The sequence below is a fragment of the Haplochromis burtoni genome, unplaced genomic scaffold (assembly GCF_018398535.1).
Source record: "Haplochromis burtoni strain Fernald_Lab_line unplaced genomic scaffold, NCSU_Asbu1 Contig_221, whole genome shotgun sequence".
Lineage (NCBI taxonomy): Eukaryota > Metazoa > Chordata > Actinopteri > Cichliformes > Cichlidae > Haplochromis > Haplochromis burtoni.
This window is the reverse complement of record NW_024582582.1, coordinates 437856-456100: the sequence shown is the minus strand read 5'-3', so window position 1 is coordinate 456100 and position 18245 is coordinate 437856. Positions and strand designations below refer to the sequence as shown.

The 18245-nt window shown below is 39.4% G+C and overlaps 1 protein-coding gene across 3 annotated transcripts in view; it reads left to right on the top strand.

Annotated features, from left to right (window-relative positions):
• LOC102302282 (copine-9) overlaps positions 1 to 18245 on the top strand; it is a 198881-nt gene that overhangs the window by 160322 nt on the left and 20314 nt on the right. For all 3 annotated transcript variants that reach the window (XM_014338841.2, XM_014338840.2, XM_042226621.1), the window contains 2 exons: positions 6221 to 6348; positions 17677 to 17779. In XM_014338841.2, the coding sequence (XP_014194327.1) occupies positions 6221 to 6348; positions 17677 to 17779 (231 nt within the window). The remainder of the gene's footprint in view (positions 1 to 6220; positions 6349 to 17676; positions 17780 to 18245) is intronic.

Here is an 18245-nt window from a genome sequence, read left to right as displayed (position 1 = left end):
TGTTATTTGTCTCTCAGAAACAGTTCATAACTTCCCTTCAACTCATTCATGTCACCTAAAAGGTAAACCTGTTTCTCCATCACCTGTTCAGCTCTGATGATCCAGTAAGGACATCTCCTGGTTTCATCTTCATGTTTCCCTCTCACCAATATCCAAACCGACATCATGACCAGCAGCTTTACAGCTGTGGCTCCAGCAAACATCAGCTGATACTAGAAATTAATATTAAATAAATTCTAACAACAGCTGATCAAGCTTAAACGTGCTGCTGTTGTTTAGCCGACATCCGTGTTTCCTCTTTCTGGCGCAAAGTGGAGCGATAAACAAACAAGAGAGGAAAGCCGATCAGCTGATCATTGATCAGTTTCATGATTGAAGTAGCAAACAGGAGAGGGAGGGGGAGAGATGAGAGAAGAAGAGGCAGCTGTGCAGCGTAAGACAGAATAACTCCAGCTTTGTGTCTTTTTTCCATTCTAGCTGTGGGACAAACTGTGTTCCTTTCACCTCAATACGAAAACACGTGTAATATTTTCTCTGAATACGAGACGATTCGTCTTTTTACGGACGGTTGGACAACTCTACTAACTAACTTATGAATAAAATAAAGTTCACTATCAGTAACATATAGCACCCACCCAGCTGTATAGAAACTCCGTCATGCTAGCTAGTACGCAGTACGAGTTATTGTAACTGACTGTAAAAAGTCAGCACAACGAAAATAAACTCCACCTAAACTTGGTTTATATCTGACCCAGATGGACTGCAGGTCATAACTTCTTACCTGAAGTTCAGTTCACCTGACACTCGGACCGGCGGCTGCCTCGGGTCTCTCCTCTCCTGCCTCCCCTTTCCCTCATCCACCTGCTGGCCTCTGTGGAAGCTCCGCCATAGTCACCACCAAACAACTGAGTTATTTTTAAACATCGGCCAGCATCTGGCCAATCCACCACCTCTCATTGTTTATACCGTCACAAGAGAAAAACAAAAAAAAAAAACAACTCGGCCCATAAAAAGAAAAATCACCATCGGCCCACGTATGCCCAGTAGTCCAGGCTATGGTCTCATTTGTTGATCAATTATTAAGTCATGTACTAACAGAGACTTGGAGGAGAGAGACCTAATGTTTAATAATCCACATTTCACTGTTTTATTCTGCAGTGCAGATGTGGATACTGTATTGTTCTTTCTTTGTGATTTTTTATGTTTAAATCATTTTTTGCTGGTTTTTAGTTTGTTTTTTGTCTGTTTGGGAGCTGACACAGTCTCTGTGGGGATGGTGTTTTGGGAGAAAACAGGAGGAGTTAAGCTGCAGAGAGGCGTGTAAGACTGCAACTCAGCTTCCTGGTCCCAACTCTGGATAGTCAAGTTTTAGGGGCTTTAATAAATTTAGGCAGGTTTCTAGAAATGAGAGCTGCTCCATCCAAAGTGGGATGGATGCCGTCTCTCCTAACAAGACCAGGTTTCCCCCAGAAGGTTTGCCAGTTATCTATAAAGCCCACATTGTAGGGAGCTAATTACTGACACTTTTTGTCACTAAACGTAATAGTGATCTATGGTCACTACTTGTCACGGCCATAGACTGACCAGTAAATTAAGAGCTTCAGCTGTCATTTTACCATAACATTATAATACAGCATCATCTTTACTGTAGATCCCGTGCCACTTTCTTTCCATCTCATGCTCAACTTTTCCTTAGCTAATGAACAACAGCCAGAGAAAGCTGAACTTCTCCTGAGGCAGTGAGTCATCCCAACCCGGAGTGGGTACTCCATTCCTTTTTGACTGAAAATCATGATGTCAGACTCAGAGGGGCAAATTCTCATTCCAGCCATTCACTCTAATACTGCTAGTTGGTGATCATTCTCAATGACGCTAAGATCATTCAAAAACCAAATATGTGATGTCTTTGTGATAGTTACAACAAACTAAGATATCTCTGATTAAGAAACTAAATTGCAGTTTAAACTGAAACTTCTGATTCAACAAAATGAGGGGCACACCGCCAGTGTCGAGAGTAATCATAAGTGTGTTTGATTTTGTGAGCTGTCAAATCGGCACGCTTTCTAAAGTCTGGATTCATGCTGCCAGCTCAGGATATCCAGAGGACATTTCATGAAGTTATTTATCATCATTTATAATCATGGATTAACCGTTCTAATTAGCATTCAAATTAACATTTAAATGAGTAAGATAATGTACCTGGTGAGCTCAAATTATCCCTCACAATGCATGAAACATCATGCAGCAATATAATCTGGAACAACTTGTTCAGTCAATGGAAAGAGGGCTTGTATAATTCTCCAGTTATAAACATTGTGGAGTAGTCTTGTGAAGCTGATGACTGAAGCAAAGAGAAGGAACAAAAGGTAGGAGGATAAAAAACACAGTGAATCACGCTGAGAGAAAAGTTCATGTGTTTGATGGTTTGGGACTGATGGAAAAATAATAGCGTAAACAGACAGGCAGCTACAGTGAATGACATTTTACAGAAGGACAGCTTAGCTCAGCATTGTCCACCAACAGGATGGCAATGCTAACAGTGTGAAAGCAGAGAAAGGAAAAAACAATCACGTGTGCTGTGATTCCAGAAAGTGGTCTCCTAGTTTAGAAGAAATTCAGAGCAAAGTGGGTAAGAAGTAAACACGGAGAAGGAGTCTTTTTGTTGTTCTAAGGCTGCAGGCAAAGATTAGTAGGAGGGTTTAAGAAAACCGTATTATTACCAGATCTTTTTATATGGGAGTAAACATCCCAATGACATGCCTCAGGTCTTTCATTAGTGCACTGGAAATATTTCTTACTCGAGTTTTTTCTGACCTGAAACTGTCAAGTTTTGTCAAGTCCCAAGATCCCCTTAGCTCTCTCCCAGTCAGAAATCAGAGGTGTGCGAGTGAGTGTCAGCACACTTTGCATAACTTTCTCTCATTTCCACGTGAGCAGCCATTCAATCAGCTTTCCCAATTAGAGTTCACCTCAGCGTGACAAATCCCAGACCCACGCCACACTGAGGCAACTAAAGTATGTTGGGCTATTGTCAACTGCAAAGTGTTAGCATTTGGTCTTATAAAAGACGACTTATGTAGGACAGATCATTGGGTCAGTTACTGAACAGCAAGTCAATGGGATTTTTTTTTTTTACATTTTTTAAACTGACTAAATGCCCATATTTGGTTATTTAAAGTGCAACCAATGAGGAGAATCTGAAACTTTGAGCAGGGACCCAGGTGTCTTTCACAAGGACACTGCTTCAGGGCTCAGACCATCAAGCCCAAGCTAATGGCCAAAATGAAAGAGCATTACAGTAAACCCAAAATATAGCAAACTAAGTAACACCGGGTTCTGATGTAGAACAATTGTCTGTATTAAAGTCATTTAATTTATAGATATAAATTGAAATTTCATTAAATAATTTAAAAGAAATCATTTAAAAATAACCCAACTTGGGATAAATAAAGTATTTCTTGTTCTTATCAGTATGAGCTATAGCTATAATGGACCTCATAGTGACCTTTACCCACTGTCAGCCTGACAGTTTTCTTACCTGCATGATCCCATATCTAGAAACAAGCTGTTTATTGTTGAAAGGCTTAAAAATAGTAATGTACTTAATACTAGTTTTATAGCTAATCTGTTTCCAGTGTTAAATGTTGTGTCTTTGAGTTGGATCCATTATGTTATTGGATCATAATCACTGACTCACTAATATGTACATAAATTTAATGTTGCAGCCGGAGATGATTTAAATGTCTTTTATTCTGCTGGATATCTTTAGCCATAGTAATAAATTATCATATGTTAGTAGATTCATGTTAAAATCTGCAAAATAACAAATATAATATGAACCGTCCCAGACAAAATGCAGTGGAGTCAGAGTTAAAACTATAATAAAAAGTTATGTTAGAGCTTAATTAACACAATCTTCAGAAACAGTTTTACTTCCTTTAAATAAAACTATATTATTAAACAGAAACTTCAGTCTCAGTGGAAATAATTAAAAAGTATAGTCTTGGGGACAGATAGCAGAAGGCCTCAGAGCTTTGGAAAGAAAGAGATGATTAGCTGTAAGTAACTACTACATCAGGTCACTGCAAAGGAAATGTCAGCATTTCAATAATGTGCCACTAACACTCGAGTATCTACAAATGCTGAATCAGGATAAAATGAGGCAGTTTTTTTATACTAACTGGATAGAGGTCTGTATTCATGTTGGATAATTCCACTCTATTCGGCTTAGGAAGTTTCCCTGCAGTGTCAATATGAATAATATTATAAAAGGAGAATTTCAGCCACAACAGAGCACCAAGGACCTGCATTGGTAAACAAACACTTAAAATGCACCAGAATAAAATCATAATACAAATTCAGTGTGTAGCAGGAAAGCAGAACATATTCTTGTATTCATTAATCACCTCGTGAATTATTCCTAGTAACTAATAACTTTCTTACTTTATATACCTCTTGCATGTCCTCTGAGGACAGGAACCTTGCAGGGTGCAGCACGAGCAAAGGTTGAAGCACAGAACACGCAACTCCCACAATAGAAAATCTGGAGGCTAAACTTGAACAGAACACAGTTCACATAGAATCTGCCATTCATCACAGGGTCAGTAAGTCCGTTTGTGAAGGTGGGATCATAATAATATTCTGACCAAGGAGAATTTGTTTTAGACAGGAGTAGAGATCAGGAAGAGGTTGATAAATTTTACTGGGTTAAAATGTTTGTGTGAATAAATGTGAGGTGAGAATTTACAAATTTACAAAAGTAAAAGTAATACAAAGGAACAAAAGCAAAACTGAGGAGATGTTTTCTCTATGATTTGTTTGAAATAATAGGCGCAAGATGTCATTTGGTCTCATTCTTCAACTTAAGATAATATATGATATTTCTGAATCCTGTCTTTTCACCAAAGAAGATAAAAACAATTCTCACAGGTCTGGCATGCTTGTGTTAATTGTTTACTTTAAAATGCAGTTTATATGTTGCTTATTTTAACATGACTTGTTTAAGATATGTAAGCAGCGTGGTTAATATCGAAGCTGACCCATCTCTGGTCTCTAAAGAATCATTTCAGGCTGGAAGAACACCTAGAAATTAAACCAAGTTGAATAAAGTAGTGTCAGTGATCTTCCAGCTGAATACACAGTGTGTGGAAGAAAATCCTACCTTCAAAGGATTCAACTGACCTGAACAATTAAGTTTAGTGTGTCTTAATTAGCTACTTTCTTTCATTGTTAAATTTATGAATAAATGAACAACCAAAATCCATTAAGAGTATTTGTCTCACTTAGTGGTATGTCCCAGAAATTGGTGCTATCAAAACACTACGTTTACTTTGAGGGTGAGGTAGGGGAGTTTGTTCTAGGATGTTTTTATATTACCATGGGCCCAACTCAGTAAAATACCCGTTATTGTGAAGCTTCCTTTGGTGTTTCATAGCAACATTACCTGTGAATTGTGCAGCTAGACACACTACAAAACAGGAAGTTTATGGTCAAAGAGGCACACAGTCAAACCCTGAGGTTCAAAGGTTTCTACATATTATCAATCTTGTGGGCTAACAAGTGTTAACTGTGAGAGGGTAAATATAATAAACCTGATAATACTGAGTCATGAACTTAGGACATAGCTGCCGTTCCTCTGCATTTGCTTTCATGCTATACCCTCCTTGACTTGGTCATGATAATGTCTTCAGGATGCAGCACGAGAAGCTGCTGCTCCTAAATCTCAAGTAGATTTTGCAGTCATAGCAACAGTCAGTGAACTGCAGCCAAGTTGTAGAAATAGGACTTTCACTGATCGTCTGATAGATCATCAGTGGAAACAAAGCCTGTGAATACTTATGTAGACATTCTTTCAGGTCATATATCAGGTATTTGTGCCTGATATGTGTGTGTATGTATGTATTGATTATTGGTTGCTTCTCAAGCTATAGTGTATGGTGAATAATAGCTATCTACATCAGCAGTATGTAAACAACGATAATTAGCTTTTGAGGAGACCATACAGATGAAATTGCCAGTCAAACCAGTAGAAAAATATTCTACTTTATCCCCTTGGGGTTAGAGTGCTATAAAATTTAAATATAAGGACGTAAAGGTAAGTTAAGTCACAGACAGAGAGTGGAGCTCAGTATTGCAGGATTTCTAGTGGTAGGTCAAAGCATCATTGAATGTTGGCGTCAGTATGAATGTTCCCTCACAAAGTGAATTTTCTTCTCTGCAGAACTTTAACTCCGAGAACCCAAACTGTGTTGGCATTGAAGGTGTACTAGAGGCTTACTTTCAGAGCCTGCGAACTGTTCAGCTGTATGGTCCAACCAACTTTGCTCCTGTCATCAACCAAGTGGCTCGGTGAGAGACAAAGCTTTACTCACACACATTCTCTCATTGTAAGACAGAAATATCTTCTCATGCAGGAAAACTTTTTACATTCAAACTCACCCAAAGGGCCCATAATGACTTCATATTCAAGTCAATTAAGTTTTATTTATAGCCAAGTTACAACAGTCACCTCGAGGCACTTTCAATATCTTAGTAAGGCAAAGATCCTACAATTACAGAGAGAAAACCCCAACAATCAACACTCCATAGTCAACTGTTAGGGGTATTATAACTAAGTGGACACGATTGGAAATGACACTAATTCAGCCATGAAGTGGAAGGCCACACAGCGGGGGTCAGTGGATGCTGAGGCGCTAACTTCCTGCAGAGCCAATCGGTACAGACCTCTAAACTTCACGTGTCTCCATGGAATCGAGCGGCCAAGCAGCTTCATTCGGGCCTTACATCACCATGGGCAATGAGAAGTGTCAGATGCAGTGGTGTTAAGCACACCGCCACTGGACTCTAGAGCAGTGGAGATGTGTTCTACGGAGTGATCAATCACGCTTCTCTGTGTGGCAATCCGAAGGTATCAGCTGCATGCTAGTTTTGCTAAGTTTTCATGCTTTGTGGTTAAGACTTCTCAGCCTGCTCAGTGGATTAACTGTAGTCCTGCCTATTGTAGATCCCTCACTCTGGTCTCCAGCCTGCTGACCACAGGGGAAGGACACATCTTTCTGTTGCCTGTTGTCACTGCGCAAATATTTATTTACAATTAAAGTTCTTTTAATTGTAGTTTGATAAGTTTATATATTAGCTTATTTACAAATCATAATAGTTTTCATAAAGAGACAAGAACAATGTTATAGAGCTATTTTTGACAGGTACTTGGATCTGTGATAAACAACAACCCAAATGCTGATTATCAACTACATCCTATACTTATATACAAGTAGTAATACTACAGTGTATGTACATTCTATAATATAAACTTTTACTGAAGTAAAAACAAACAAACAAATGTTTTGAATTAAAATAAACTCTATATAAATGTTTAGTCATTAAAATGTACAGCACAGCTGGAACTAATTCACTATACCGTAATTAAAACCGAACCATAATTTATTAGTTAACTTATATTTTAAATTTTGCCTTATAGGGTTGGAGATTTAAATGGAGTTCATGGTGAAATATTTGCCTTTGTATAGTTTATCTTTTGATGAATAAATTAAAAAAAATTGCTTTTAAAGAGTGAAAGATTTGTGCAACACGTAAGTAACTTGTTTACCAATTTAATTATAGCTGTAATTTCTACGGCTCATTGATGGATGTACCGATTTATCACCGGCTTCACTTTTATACAAAGACAAATCTTAAAAGCTGAAGAATTCTGAGGCCCCTTTTGAAGCATTCCCATCCACTCATGGTACGTGCAGTTACATGTGTTTGTCTCTGAGCAACAGACTAAGCAACTTTATGCTGGCAGGTTTAAATGTCTGTATTTTGACTAAAGTTATAATTGCTAGATCCCGATGGACACTTCCATTCCTGATCCCCATTATGCTTTTCTCTTTTTTTGAGAAATAAATAGTTGTTTCTTATTATCAGTGGAAGAGCTTCCAATATGGACATTTAGAATCTTTATAGAGGGTTTTTACGTCCACATGAGAGATAACTGAAATAAGTGAAAACAGATTAAGACTCGCATTTGGACACAGATGACACCAGGAGTATTGGGACTTGTCAGACTTAGTGAGCCGTGATGAATCGATTTCATCAGGAGTGCCTGAGTGGAAAATATAATTTGAGGAAAGAGGTTTTGCTCATTTGGATTTTTGCCATTGTATCTTAATAACTGGCTACATTAATAAACTCCACACAGTAGTTACATTAATTTAATTTATTTGTGTGTATTTTGTGAAACTCAAATGAATTTTTCTCCTTTTGATGCCTAAACGTAACTGTAAGAAAGTGAAACTGAAAAGTAACTTTAAAGAAGGATAAAATGTAAGTAAACACTGTATTTATAGCAACAAAGTAAAAAAAAAAATCCGCACCAGAAGCTAAAACAATAATGGTACTACATGAGCATTTTTGGCAGTTAGGTGATAGCAATACCAGCAAACAGAAAAAAATAACAATTAAAAAAATATATACAGGCATTACACGTTTTTCTTTCAGTGGGAAATTGTGTTTGGCGTGCACACTATACGGACAAAAGTCAAATCATCTTAAATTCAGCAGTTTTCAGTTGCATTACCACAGGAATAGAATAGAATAGAATAGAATAGAATAGAATAGAATAGAATAGAATAGAATAGCCCTTCATTGCCATTATACATGAACAATAAAATTATGGGTGCTCCACACGAAATGTACAGGACATCAGGAAAAAATAACAAACAGAAGAGATTTATACATTCAAGAGGAAATATACAAACTAGAGGAACATGTACAAAACAAGAGAAAGGCACAGAGAGCAAAGTGCTTGGAAGGCCTTGGTCTGAGTATAGAGCCTGTATGTGAGTGACCTGAGTGATGAGGGTTACATGGCTCAGATTGGTGAGGTGGGTGGGCAGGGATGGGGTGTGGGAGGATAAATTCAAGCACCAAACATTTGTGAAAGAACAGATTGCTCCAAAGAACTCACAAAATTCTTGCATGGTACCTTAATGAGATGACAACTCTGCAACACATTGTACAATTTGTTCCCTCCCAGACATTCCATGATCAGCTGTACGTGTACCTGGCATTATTGGAGTGGAAGCATTTATCAACCACAAAATGGCAAACCACAAAGTGTTGCAGATGGGCATTAGTATTAGCATAGAAATTGTGACCAGGAGCTTCATGGCGTAAATTTTCATGTCTGAGTAGCTTCTGTAGATACAATATGTAGGTGGCCTACTTTTCTTCAATAACTGTACCTAATTAAGATTTTTATTTTGTCTTTCCATTTAACTGTTAATACAGTTTTCTCATGAAATATTTAAGGCCTATGTGTCAGACACTGTGATTTTTATTGTTTTTCAACATCCTCTGAACAACTGCGTATCCACATTATCCTCCCCCTTAATCCTGCATCATAGTCTACCAGATCATTTAGGAACAAATTGGATTTTAAAACTTTTCTACAGCAAAACTACAGCTCGTGTTATGTTTTTAATGGATTGTGGTTGTTTATTGCCCACTATTGTATTTTTAGTCCTCATATAAAGCAATCATATCCTGTCCCAGTTAAGTGTGATTGTGGTTGCATAATCAAATGAGTATAGCAGTACTGTTAAGCTGTGAGATTCAAAACTGCCAACCGTTTAGAAAAAGAACAGAAAATGCATTCTCTCTTTTAATCTCACTTCCTGTACTCACACGTTCTTTTTCATTTGCACTTTTTCTTTGATGCATTCTTTTACTTCTGTCTTCTCTATTTGTTCTTTGTCTTCCTCACTCTCCCATCTGTTTCCATTTCTTTTTGCTGCTATCTATTATTTACTGCAGTTCAAAAAAATCACCGTGCTCTTTTTCCTCCCTTTCTAGTGCTTGCTCATGCTGCTCCTCCTCTGTGTCCTCATCTTCCATCACCTCTTCACCCACTACTTCTTCATTGTTATCTATGTGGGAGGTTAAGAATAGTGATGAAGACAGAGAGCAGAGGAGGAACATTAATGGTGTAATCCATATGTACATAACTACTTAAGAGCAACTGTGTGTGACTATATTAGAACAACAGTGTTATTATTGCAAGCAATGAATGATAGGCTAAACATGAGGGTTTTTTTTATTTTATTCAGCTGAGTGGTATATATCAAAGAGTTAAATAAAGTTATATAAACTGCTTTTGAAGAAACATTTGCCTTGCTCTCTATAACTCCTTAGTTTAAAAGGGCAGGGAACAGCTAGTGACTGAATGGACAGATGGAAGGACGAATTAGTGGATTAATCGATTTATGGATGGACATGCAGAGGGACTGCTCCGAGGGTGACTGACACCAGGACTACATCCATCGCTGCAATGAAGGCTGCCTGCTTCTCCGCCTGGGTCAGCTAAGGCCAGGTTTCGACCAGGCCAGGTCGATCCCTGCTCAAAGGAGGAAAGTCAGTAGGCCCCAGCCTGTTCCTGCACCATGAATAGGATCCTTTAAGGGCTGTTTTGCCCAAGGGTTAGGTATGGTATGGTATTTCGTCTGGTAGCTCCTCATATGACTTAGTCCTCTGAGTATCCTGTAAATCCACTCACACTGAGCATCCTGTGAACCCCAAGCTGGTTAGCCATAAGCTGTCTGAACCGGCCAGCCCAGAGACTTTGTTCCTGGTTTCTGCGCTGGCAGAGTGGTTTTAATATCTTGAGTCTGAGGTGATGCTGTGCCATTGTGTCCAGTGTGCCACAGCCCCAGCCCAGGGTGCCTGTGTGCCCTGCATATCCCGAGCCTCTAGTGTTTTCAGAGGGTGCCAAAGTGTCTGAGCTTGAGCCAAAGTGTCCCAAGCTGCTTGAGCCATTAGATCTTGTTTTACCCAAGATGGCCTCCCTTTATCTTTGGTCTGCGGACTTATTTTGTTTTCACCGCCTTTGTTCCATCTCAGCCTCCAGCCAGGCCTCTACAGAGATACTGCTTTCACAGTTGACCTTCTTGAGCTTGTGCTTGGCCACTCCTCAGCGGCTGGTTCCCTGCCCTGCTTCACCAATACCCGCACTCTACCTAGTCTCGAGAGTGAACCCATCTGCTCTGCCTTTTTCATCGCTGCCAGACTCCCACCAAGTACCAGAGATCTTCATGTCTGTTGTTGCCACCCCCCTGCCAAGCCTCCTGAGAGGACCCTTCTCCACTGCCAATGTCAACGACAGTCACCTGCCAAGCAAATAAAGGGTACTGTCATCTCCACAAATGCCAGCTGCTTGACAAGCCTTTGGAGGCACTCCATCACCTCTTCTGGCCTTGAGTCCAACCTATGGAGGGTCTTCACTGCATTCACCAGAAGATCTTTGTTCCTTCCCTCATTGGTCTCCTCTAAGGGAATCAGAGGATCTTCAATGCACACCTCTGAAGAGGTCTGTCCCCTGTTAAGAAATCTGAGTCTGAGCCAAAAGCACTGACAGGAAACTGCATGCTTTTGCAGAGCACAGGAGGTGCAGACAGAAAGTGAAACTTAGAGTGTGTGACGTGCTGTGGAAATATATATATATATAACCATGCTGGCTGCTGCTGCTTTCAGACCTGAGCTTCAATTCAATTCAATTCAATTTTATTTATATAGCGCCAAATCACAACAAAAGTCGCCTCAAGGCGCTTCATAGATACAGAGAAAAACCCAACAATCATATGACCCCCTATGAGCAAGCACTTTGGCGACAGTGGGAAGGAAAAACTCCCTTTTAACAGGAAGAAACCTCCAGCAGAACCAGGCTCAGGGAGGGGCGGGGCCATCTGCTGCGACCGGTTGGGGTGAGAGAAGGAAGACAGGATAAAGACATGCTGTGGAAGAGAGACAGAGGTTAATAACAGATATGATTCAATGCAGAGAGGTCTGTTAATACATAGTGAGTGAGAAAGGTGACTGGAAAGGAAAAACTCAATGCATCATGGGAATCCCCCGGCAGCCTACGTCTATTGCAGCATAACTAAGGGAGGATTCAGGGTCACCTGGTCCAGCCCTAACTATATGCTTTAGCAAAAAGGAAAGTTTTAAGCCTAATCTTAAAAGTAGAGATAGTGTCTGTCTCCTGAATCCAAACTGGAAGCTGGTTCCACAGAAGAGGGGCCTGAAAACTGAAGGCTCTGCCTCCCATTCTACTTTTAAATACTCTAGGAACAACAAGTAGGCCTGCAGAGCGAGAGCGAAGTGCTCTAATAGGGTGATATGGTACTACAAGGTCATTAAGATAAGATGGGGCCTGATTATTTAAGACCTTGTATGTGAGGAGCAGGATTTTGAATTCAATTCTGGATTTAACAGGAAGCCAATGAAGGGAAGCCAAAACAGGAGAAATATGCTCTCTCTTTCTAGTCCCTGTCAGGACTCTTGCTGCAGCATTTTGGATTAGCTGAAGGCTTTTCAGGGAGTTTTTTGGACATCCTGATAATAATGAATTACAGTCGTCCAGCCTGGAAGTAATAAATGCATGAACTAGTTTTTCAGCGTCACTCTGAGACAGGATATTTCTAATTTTAGAGATGTTGCGCAAATGGAAGAACGCAGTCTTACATATTTGTTTAATATGTGCATTGAAGGACATGTCCTGGTCAAAAATGACTCCAAGGTTCCTCACAGTGTTACTGGAGGCCAAGGTAATGCCATCCAGAGTAAGAATCTGGTTAGATACCATATTTCTAAGATTTTCAGGGCCGAGTACAATAACCTCAGTTTTATCTGAATTAAGAAGCAGAAAGTTAGCGGCCATCCAGGTCTTTATGTCTTTAAGACATTCCTGCAGTTTAACTAATTGGTGTGTGTTATCTGGCTTCATGGACAGATAGAGCTGGGTGTCATCTGCATAGCAGTGAAAATGTATGCTATGTCTTCTAATGATGCTGCCTAAGGGAAGCATGTATAATGTAAACAGAATTGGTCCTAGCACTGAACCCTGTGGAACTCCATAATTAACCTCAGTGTGTGAAGAGGACTCTCCATTTACATGCACAAACTGGAGTCTATTAGATAGATATGATACAAACCACTGCAGTGCAGTACCTGTAATACCTACAGCATGTTCTAATCGCTCTAATAGGATATTACCAATTGAGTCTAATAACAGATTAAATGCCATGTTGAGGCTGTCATTTTTAGCATCTACATGGATGTTAAAATCACCCACAATGTCTTTGTGTGCTCGGTTGCCGTTCCCGGAAATGTAAAATAAAGATCATTTTTTGAATTTTGACCACTCTGAGCCCAGTCTTTTTTGGCCGCCAAAAGAATGCAAAGAACTAAATTGAATACCCCCCTGCTCTGTGTCCAGGCCAACCTCCCAGTTCCTCCTCTAGGTTGACACCCTGAACTGTCCTACTCTGCTCAGGAGCCAGGCTGACTACCTCAGTTGTCATTTATTGTTTGTTGGCCTTTCCTGCTCCCTGTTTTTGGTCATGTTTATGATTCTTTGTCACTGGGCCAGTACCCTGTGTTTTATGTTATTATTAATCTTTGATTTCAACATTGTTTTTTACTGTTAGTGTTTTGGTTTCTGTTTTGTATTTCTAGCTCCCTAAGTTCTCTAGTATTTCTTGGGTTTTGTTCCTGTGCCCCTCACATTTAGTGTAGGTTCTCTCCATGTTTATTTTCTTGTTCCCCAGTCAGTCGTGTCTCATGTCACTCCTGTCCATGCGCTCCGTGTTCACTCTGTTCAGTCTCAAGTCCGTGCCTCTGTGCCTGTCCCATGTTCCCTGTTTTACTTTGATAGTCCCTTTCCTGTGTTCAGTGTTTTGAGTTTTGCTTTTCCCCTGTCTGGTTACGTCTGATTAGTCCCAGCTGTGTTTCCACCTGTTACCCATCCTCTCGTTATCCTACCTGCGTATTTTAGTCCTCAGTCTTCCCCTTCCTCTGCCCTGTTATACCCTCTCATTGCTGTGTGCTACTTTCGTGCTCCTGGTTTAACTTGGTAAACTCCTAGTCTCCAGCTTCTTCATTCTTCCTTCTCTGTTTCCAAGTTTAGTCTCCTAGTTTGTAGTTATTATGTTCTGTTTCCTGTATTTTGACATACATTAAAAGCTGCCTCTTTTAGTTCATCCCTCTGTGTTCTGAGTCTTGCGTTTGGGTCCAATCTCCTGCTTGCCACACAATAAACATGACATTTTTGTTAAACTTGGTCTTGGTATCCTGCATTTCGAGTCCTCACCCTACACACTCCACATTATGAGATCCTAAATCTTAGTATTCAGGGGACAAAAGAGTAACAATTCTAACAGATACATAAATTATATAGACTGATGATCTATAATATAAATCTTTTGTGTTGAAGGATGCAGGTACAGTTTAATGCTTTGAAGCTTCTGAAACCTATGTCATCACCAAGATAACATAGACTTCAGGAGCAAAACAGCGAGACATAGTAGTGACAGAATCCTTAAAGATATATGGAAGAAATGGCAATGATGGCAATGAAAACAAAGTCAAGAATTGAGAATTGGAGAATAACTTCAGGTCTTCCTGACATTATCTTGTTCTCAGGTTTCATTGTTTTACCTGTTTACACACTTTATTCCACAGAGACAGAAAAGGAAAAAGCAGGGCTGCAAGCAGAAGTTAAGAGCAAGAACCAGAAAAAACTAAATCAATGGATGTTAAGACAAGAGGACATAAAGAGAGGGATGCAGCAGACAGGCACACTCTAATGATCCATCATGGCTGAACGCAATCCCAGCAGTGACAGGGTTTAGAACAGGACTCCCCGGAGTCTAGACACTGGTGTTGGTGAGGATGCAGCCTGAGGTTTGGATGGAGCTCTGAGGCGATATGGAGATGGGGAGAAGGTGGGCTGCATGAATGAGAGTCTAAAAGGGAGAATGGCAGAGAGCATAGATTTAAACCAATCAAGGTGGAGGCTGATTGGCTCAAAGAAGCCAGACAGGATGATGACTGTTCTAGAGTCATGATGCTAATGTGGAGATTGACTGTGTGGGAAAGTGGTAGTGATGCAGATGAGTGAGCTTCATAGTTGAAAAATATTATTTGAAAAAATAAATGGGTAGTTTAAACAATGAGTTCTTGATCTCAGCTTGTCAGACACTGATCCTTGGTGTTTATATTTTAAGGCACCGGGAACCCTTTAAGGGTCACTTTTTAATATGCTGGGAAGTGTTCCACATCAGCATAATGCAGTTTCAGGAAGCATTACATGATGTGAAAGAGAGGCATGTTGTGCATTAAGATAGAACTTCATCTTTTTGCACACTGTCTAGAAAATTGTTTCCCAACAATAATTTTTTGGTTTTTGACTTTTGGGGCCATATTAACAAACTTTCTAAAAGTCTAAGCTCTAAGTTAGTCCCAAACTTTTTACTTTGGTGACGCTGTATGAGTCGTTCTTTTAAAAGGTGTGAATCTTTAGTAAAAGTATATTATAGAGATGCTGGGTATAAAATGGGCAGTGTGTTATCAGCATTTCTCAGACAAAAAAAATAGTGGAAGGACAAAACAGGAAAACTAGTCAACAACTTTTTCCTTCAAGTGAGAAAATTGGATATTTGCATTTTGCAGACTTGAGATAATTCACAATCATCTTTTTAAGAAAAGATTCCTCACTGAAGCATATTTTATGTATATTCTGGTGCTTAAACAAAAAGCTCTACAAAAATTCCCCAAAGTTTAAATGATGCCAAGTTAATAAAATACTGAGATGTTTTTGGTGCCTTTCATTAAAGATGCTTTTGTTGAAGCTTACTCCTGTGTTAACACTAGACACATTAACCCTCTAAGTTTTCATCAGTGACAACCCAAACTGTAGGCCCAAACACTAGTCCTAGGTTTTGGAGAAAAGCAAAAGCTCATCTTTTGAGAAAATGAAAATAATTTGTGTGCAAGTTGGAAGTTTTTTCTTATTATTTCAAGTTTTGACAGTCTTGTATGCAAACTAAAATCATGTATTCTGTTAGTATAAGTTTAGAGTTGGAGTCATCCTCAGTGATGACTTTGACCTCAGAGGGTTAACATTTTGGTGAGTTTAAAGTCATGATTTTATGTGACGTAATGCTATGGGAAAATATAACTTTAAGAAAATATTCTGCTGAGTTTTGTCAATCAGAAGATTAAAAAATGTAACTGAAACACATGTTTTTCCTAAAAAGTCGTTTTGGCTTGTCTCCAAAACATAAGGATTCCAGGCTAGAGTCGGGGCTGTCACCAGTGACGATTTAGACCTCAGAGGGTTAAAAAAGGCTACTTTTACTAAATTAAAAAACTAAATTAAGTAAGTAAATTACTAAACTATATGAAGACCCATTTACACATACTAGCCTACTGTGTAAGTGGGTCTGTCATCTCAAATGTTTTGTATGCTGGATGTAAAAAAAACAATGGAGGCGGATGGAATTTTTATTTATTTATTTTCAGAATTTTAAGGAAGAAAAGTCAGAGTTTTTTCTCTCAGAATTCTGACTTTTTTTTTCTTAGAATTTCAGAATTTTTATATTATTCTCAGAATTATCAGAAAAAAATCTGAATTCTGACAAAATAATTTCAGAAATCTGACATTCCCAGATTGGAGGAGAATTAGTTACACTGAAAAACAATGGGGGGGATCTTTTTTCCCCCAGAATTCCAGAAAATCATCGGAATTCTGAGATTAATGTCAGAAATTCTACAAAAAGGATTATGGCCACTATAAAAAAACAAAAAACAAAAATGTGGGGGGCTTGGAATCTTTTTTTTTTTTTTTTATAAAGACTGTGGTTTCAGTCACTTTTTGGTTTGGGTTAGACCCTTCCTTCCCACATCCTATCACAATATTAAACAAATAAGGAGGTAAAATGTTTTCCCTTCTTCACTGACCACCTCCTGTGCAATAAAGATATTACTGCAGAGTATATCTGGCTGTGGTCTCAAATTTTGTATTTAGACTATCACGGGACTTCCGCTAGAGCAGGCCTGGCCAATCCCAGTCCTCGAGAGCTACTATCCTGCAGCTTTTAGATGCATCCCTACTCCAACACAGCTGAATCAAATGGTTTGATTACCTCTTCAGCATGCCATCGTGTTTGGCAAAGGCCTGATAACAAGCCATTCATTTGATTCGGGTGTGTGGGAACAAGGATGCATCTAAAAGCTGCAGGACGGTAGTTCTCGAGGACCGGGATTGGGCACCCCTGCGCTAGAGTATATCATACTAATGTCTATATTTATTTAAGTCACTTCAGCAATTTTCCGATCGACTGCAGTTTCACTCATTTGATTAAAAGAACTTGGTTGGATACTGCTGTTTCATGCTTGGATCACTTTTTCACACAGATATTGAACACAGCACACCTGCAGTACTTAATACCACCACATCAGTGATGTATGATAACATACCAAAGTGCATATCTATGTACACAAATAAATCATAAGACCCAAAACATGTTAGACATATTTGCACAAATGCAGGAACTTTCAAAGTTTGATCTCACACAGTTTAGTCACCTGAAATATCATATTTCTGCAGGTACTTTGCAACTGAGAGCAAAAAAACCAGAGAAAGTTACATCTGATTTTGCATTTCCTTCAAAGCCTCTATTGGTGATCAGCCATAGTTGAACATGCCCATATCCCATGCACATAAAACAATATTATCTGTTGGTTATTTTAACCAAAGCAACAGTTTTGCTCAGGCATGTGTGCATGGAACATGTTCGGGGCCTAACATTTGCATGTTTGTGTGTTTTATGCTGTAAGGAGTGCTGCAGAAGTGACTGATGGCTCACAGTACTTTGTGCTGCTGATGATCACAGACGGAGTCATCTCAGACATGGCTCAGACTAAAGAGGCAGTTGTCAATGTGAGTATACATAGCACACTACACACAGAACATTTAATTGAATGTAGAGGCAGCACATCAGTGGGATCCACATCAACCCAAGACAGGTGATATGATGTGTAAAGTCTTGTATAATAGCATATACTGTGATGAACGCAGCTATCAAATCTGAAAAGTGTTTGTTAGTAAGAAAGTGCCTGCTTTTTCAGAAGTCCTTTAGATTTAAAATGGCCTGGCCTGTATTTGTATAGCGCTTTTCTAGTCCCTAAGGACCCCAAAGCGCTTCACACATCCAGTCATCCACACATTCAGACACTGGTGATGGTAAGCTACATTGTAGCCACAGCCACCCTGACAGAAGCTAGGCTGCCGGACACTGGCGCCACCGGGCCCTCTGACCACCACCAGTAGGCAACGGGTGAAGTGTCTTGCCCAAGAAAACGACGACCATTAACACACACATTCACACACTGGTGATGGAAAGCTA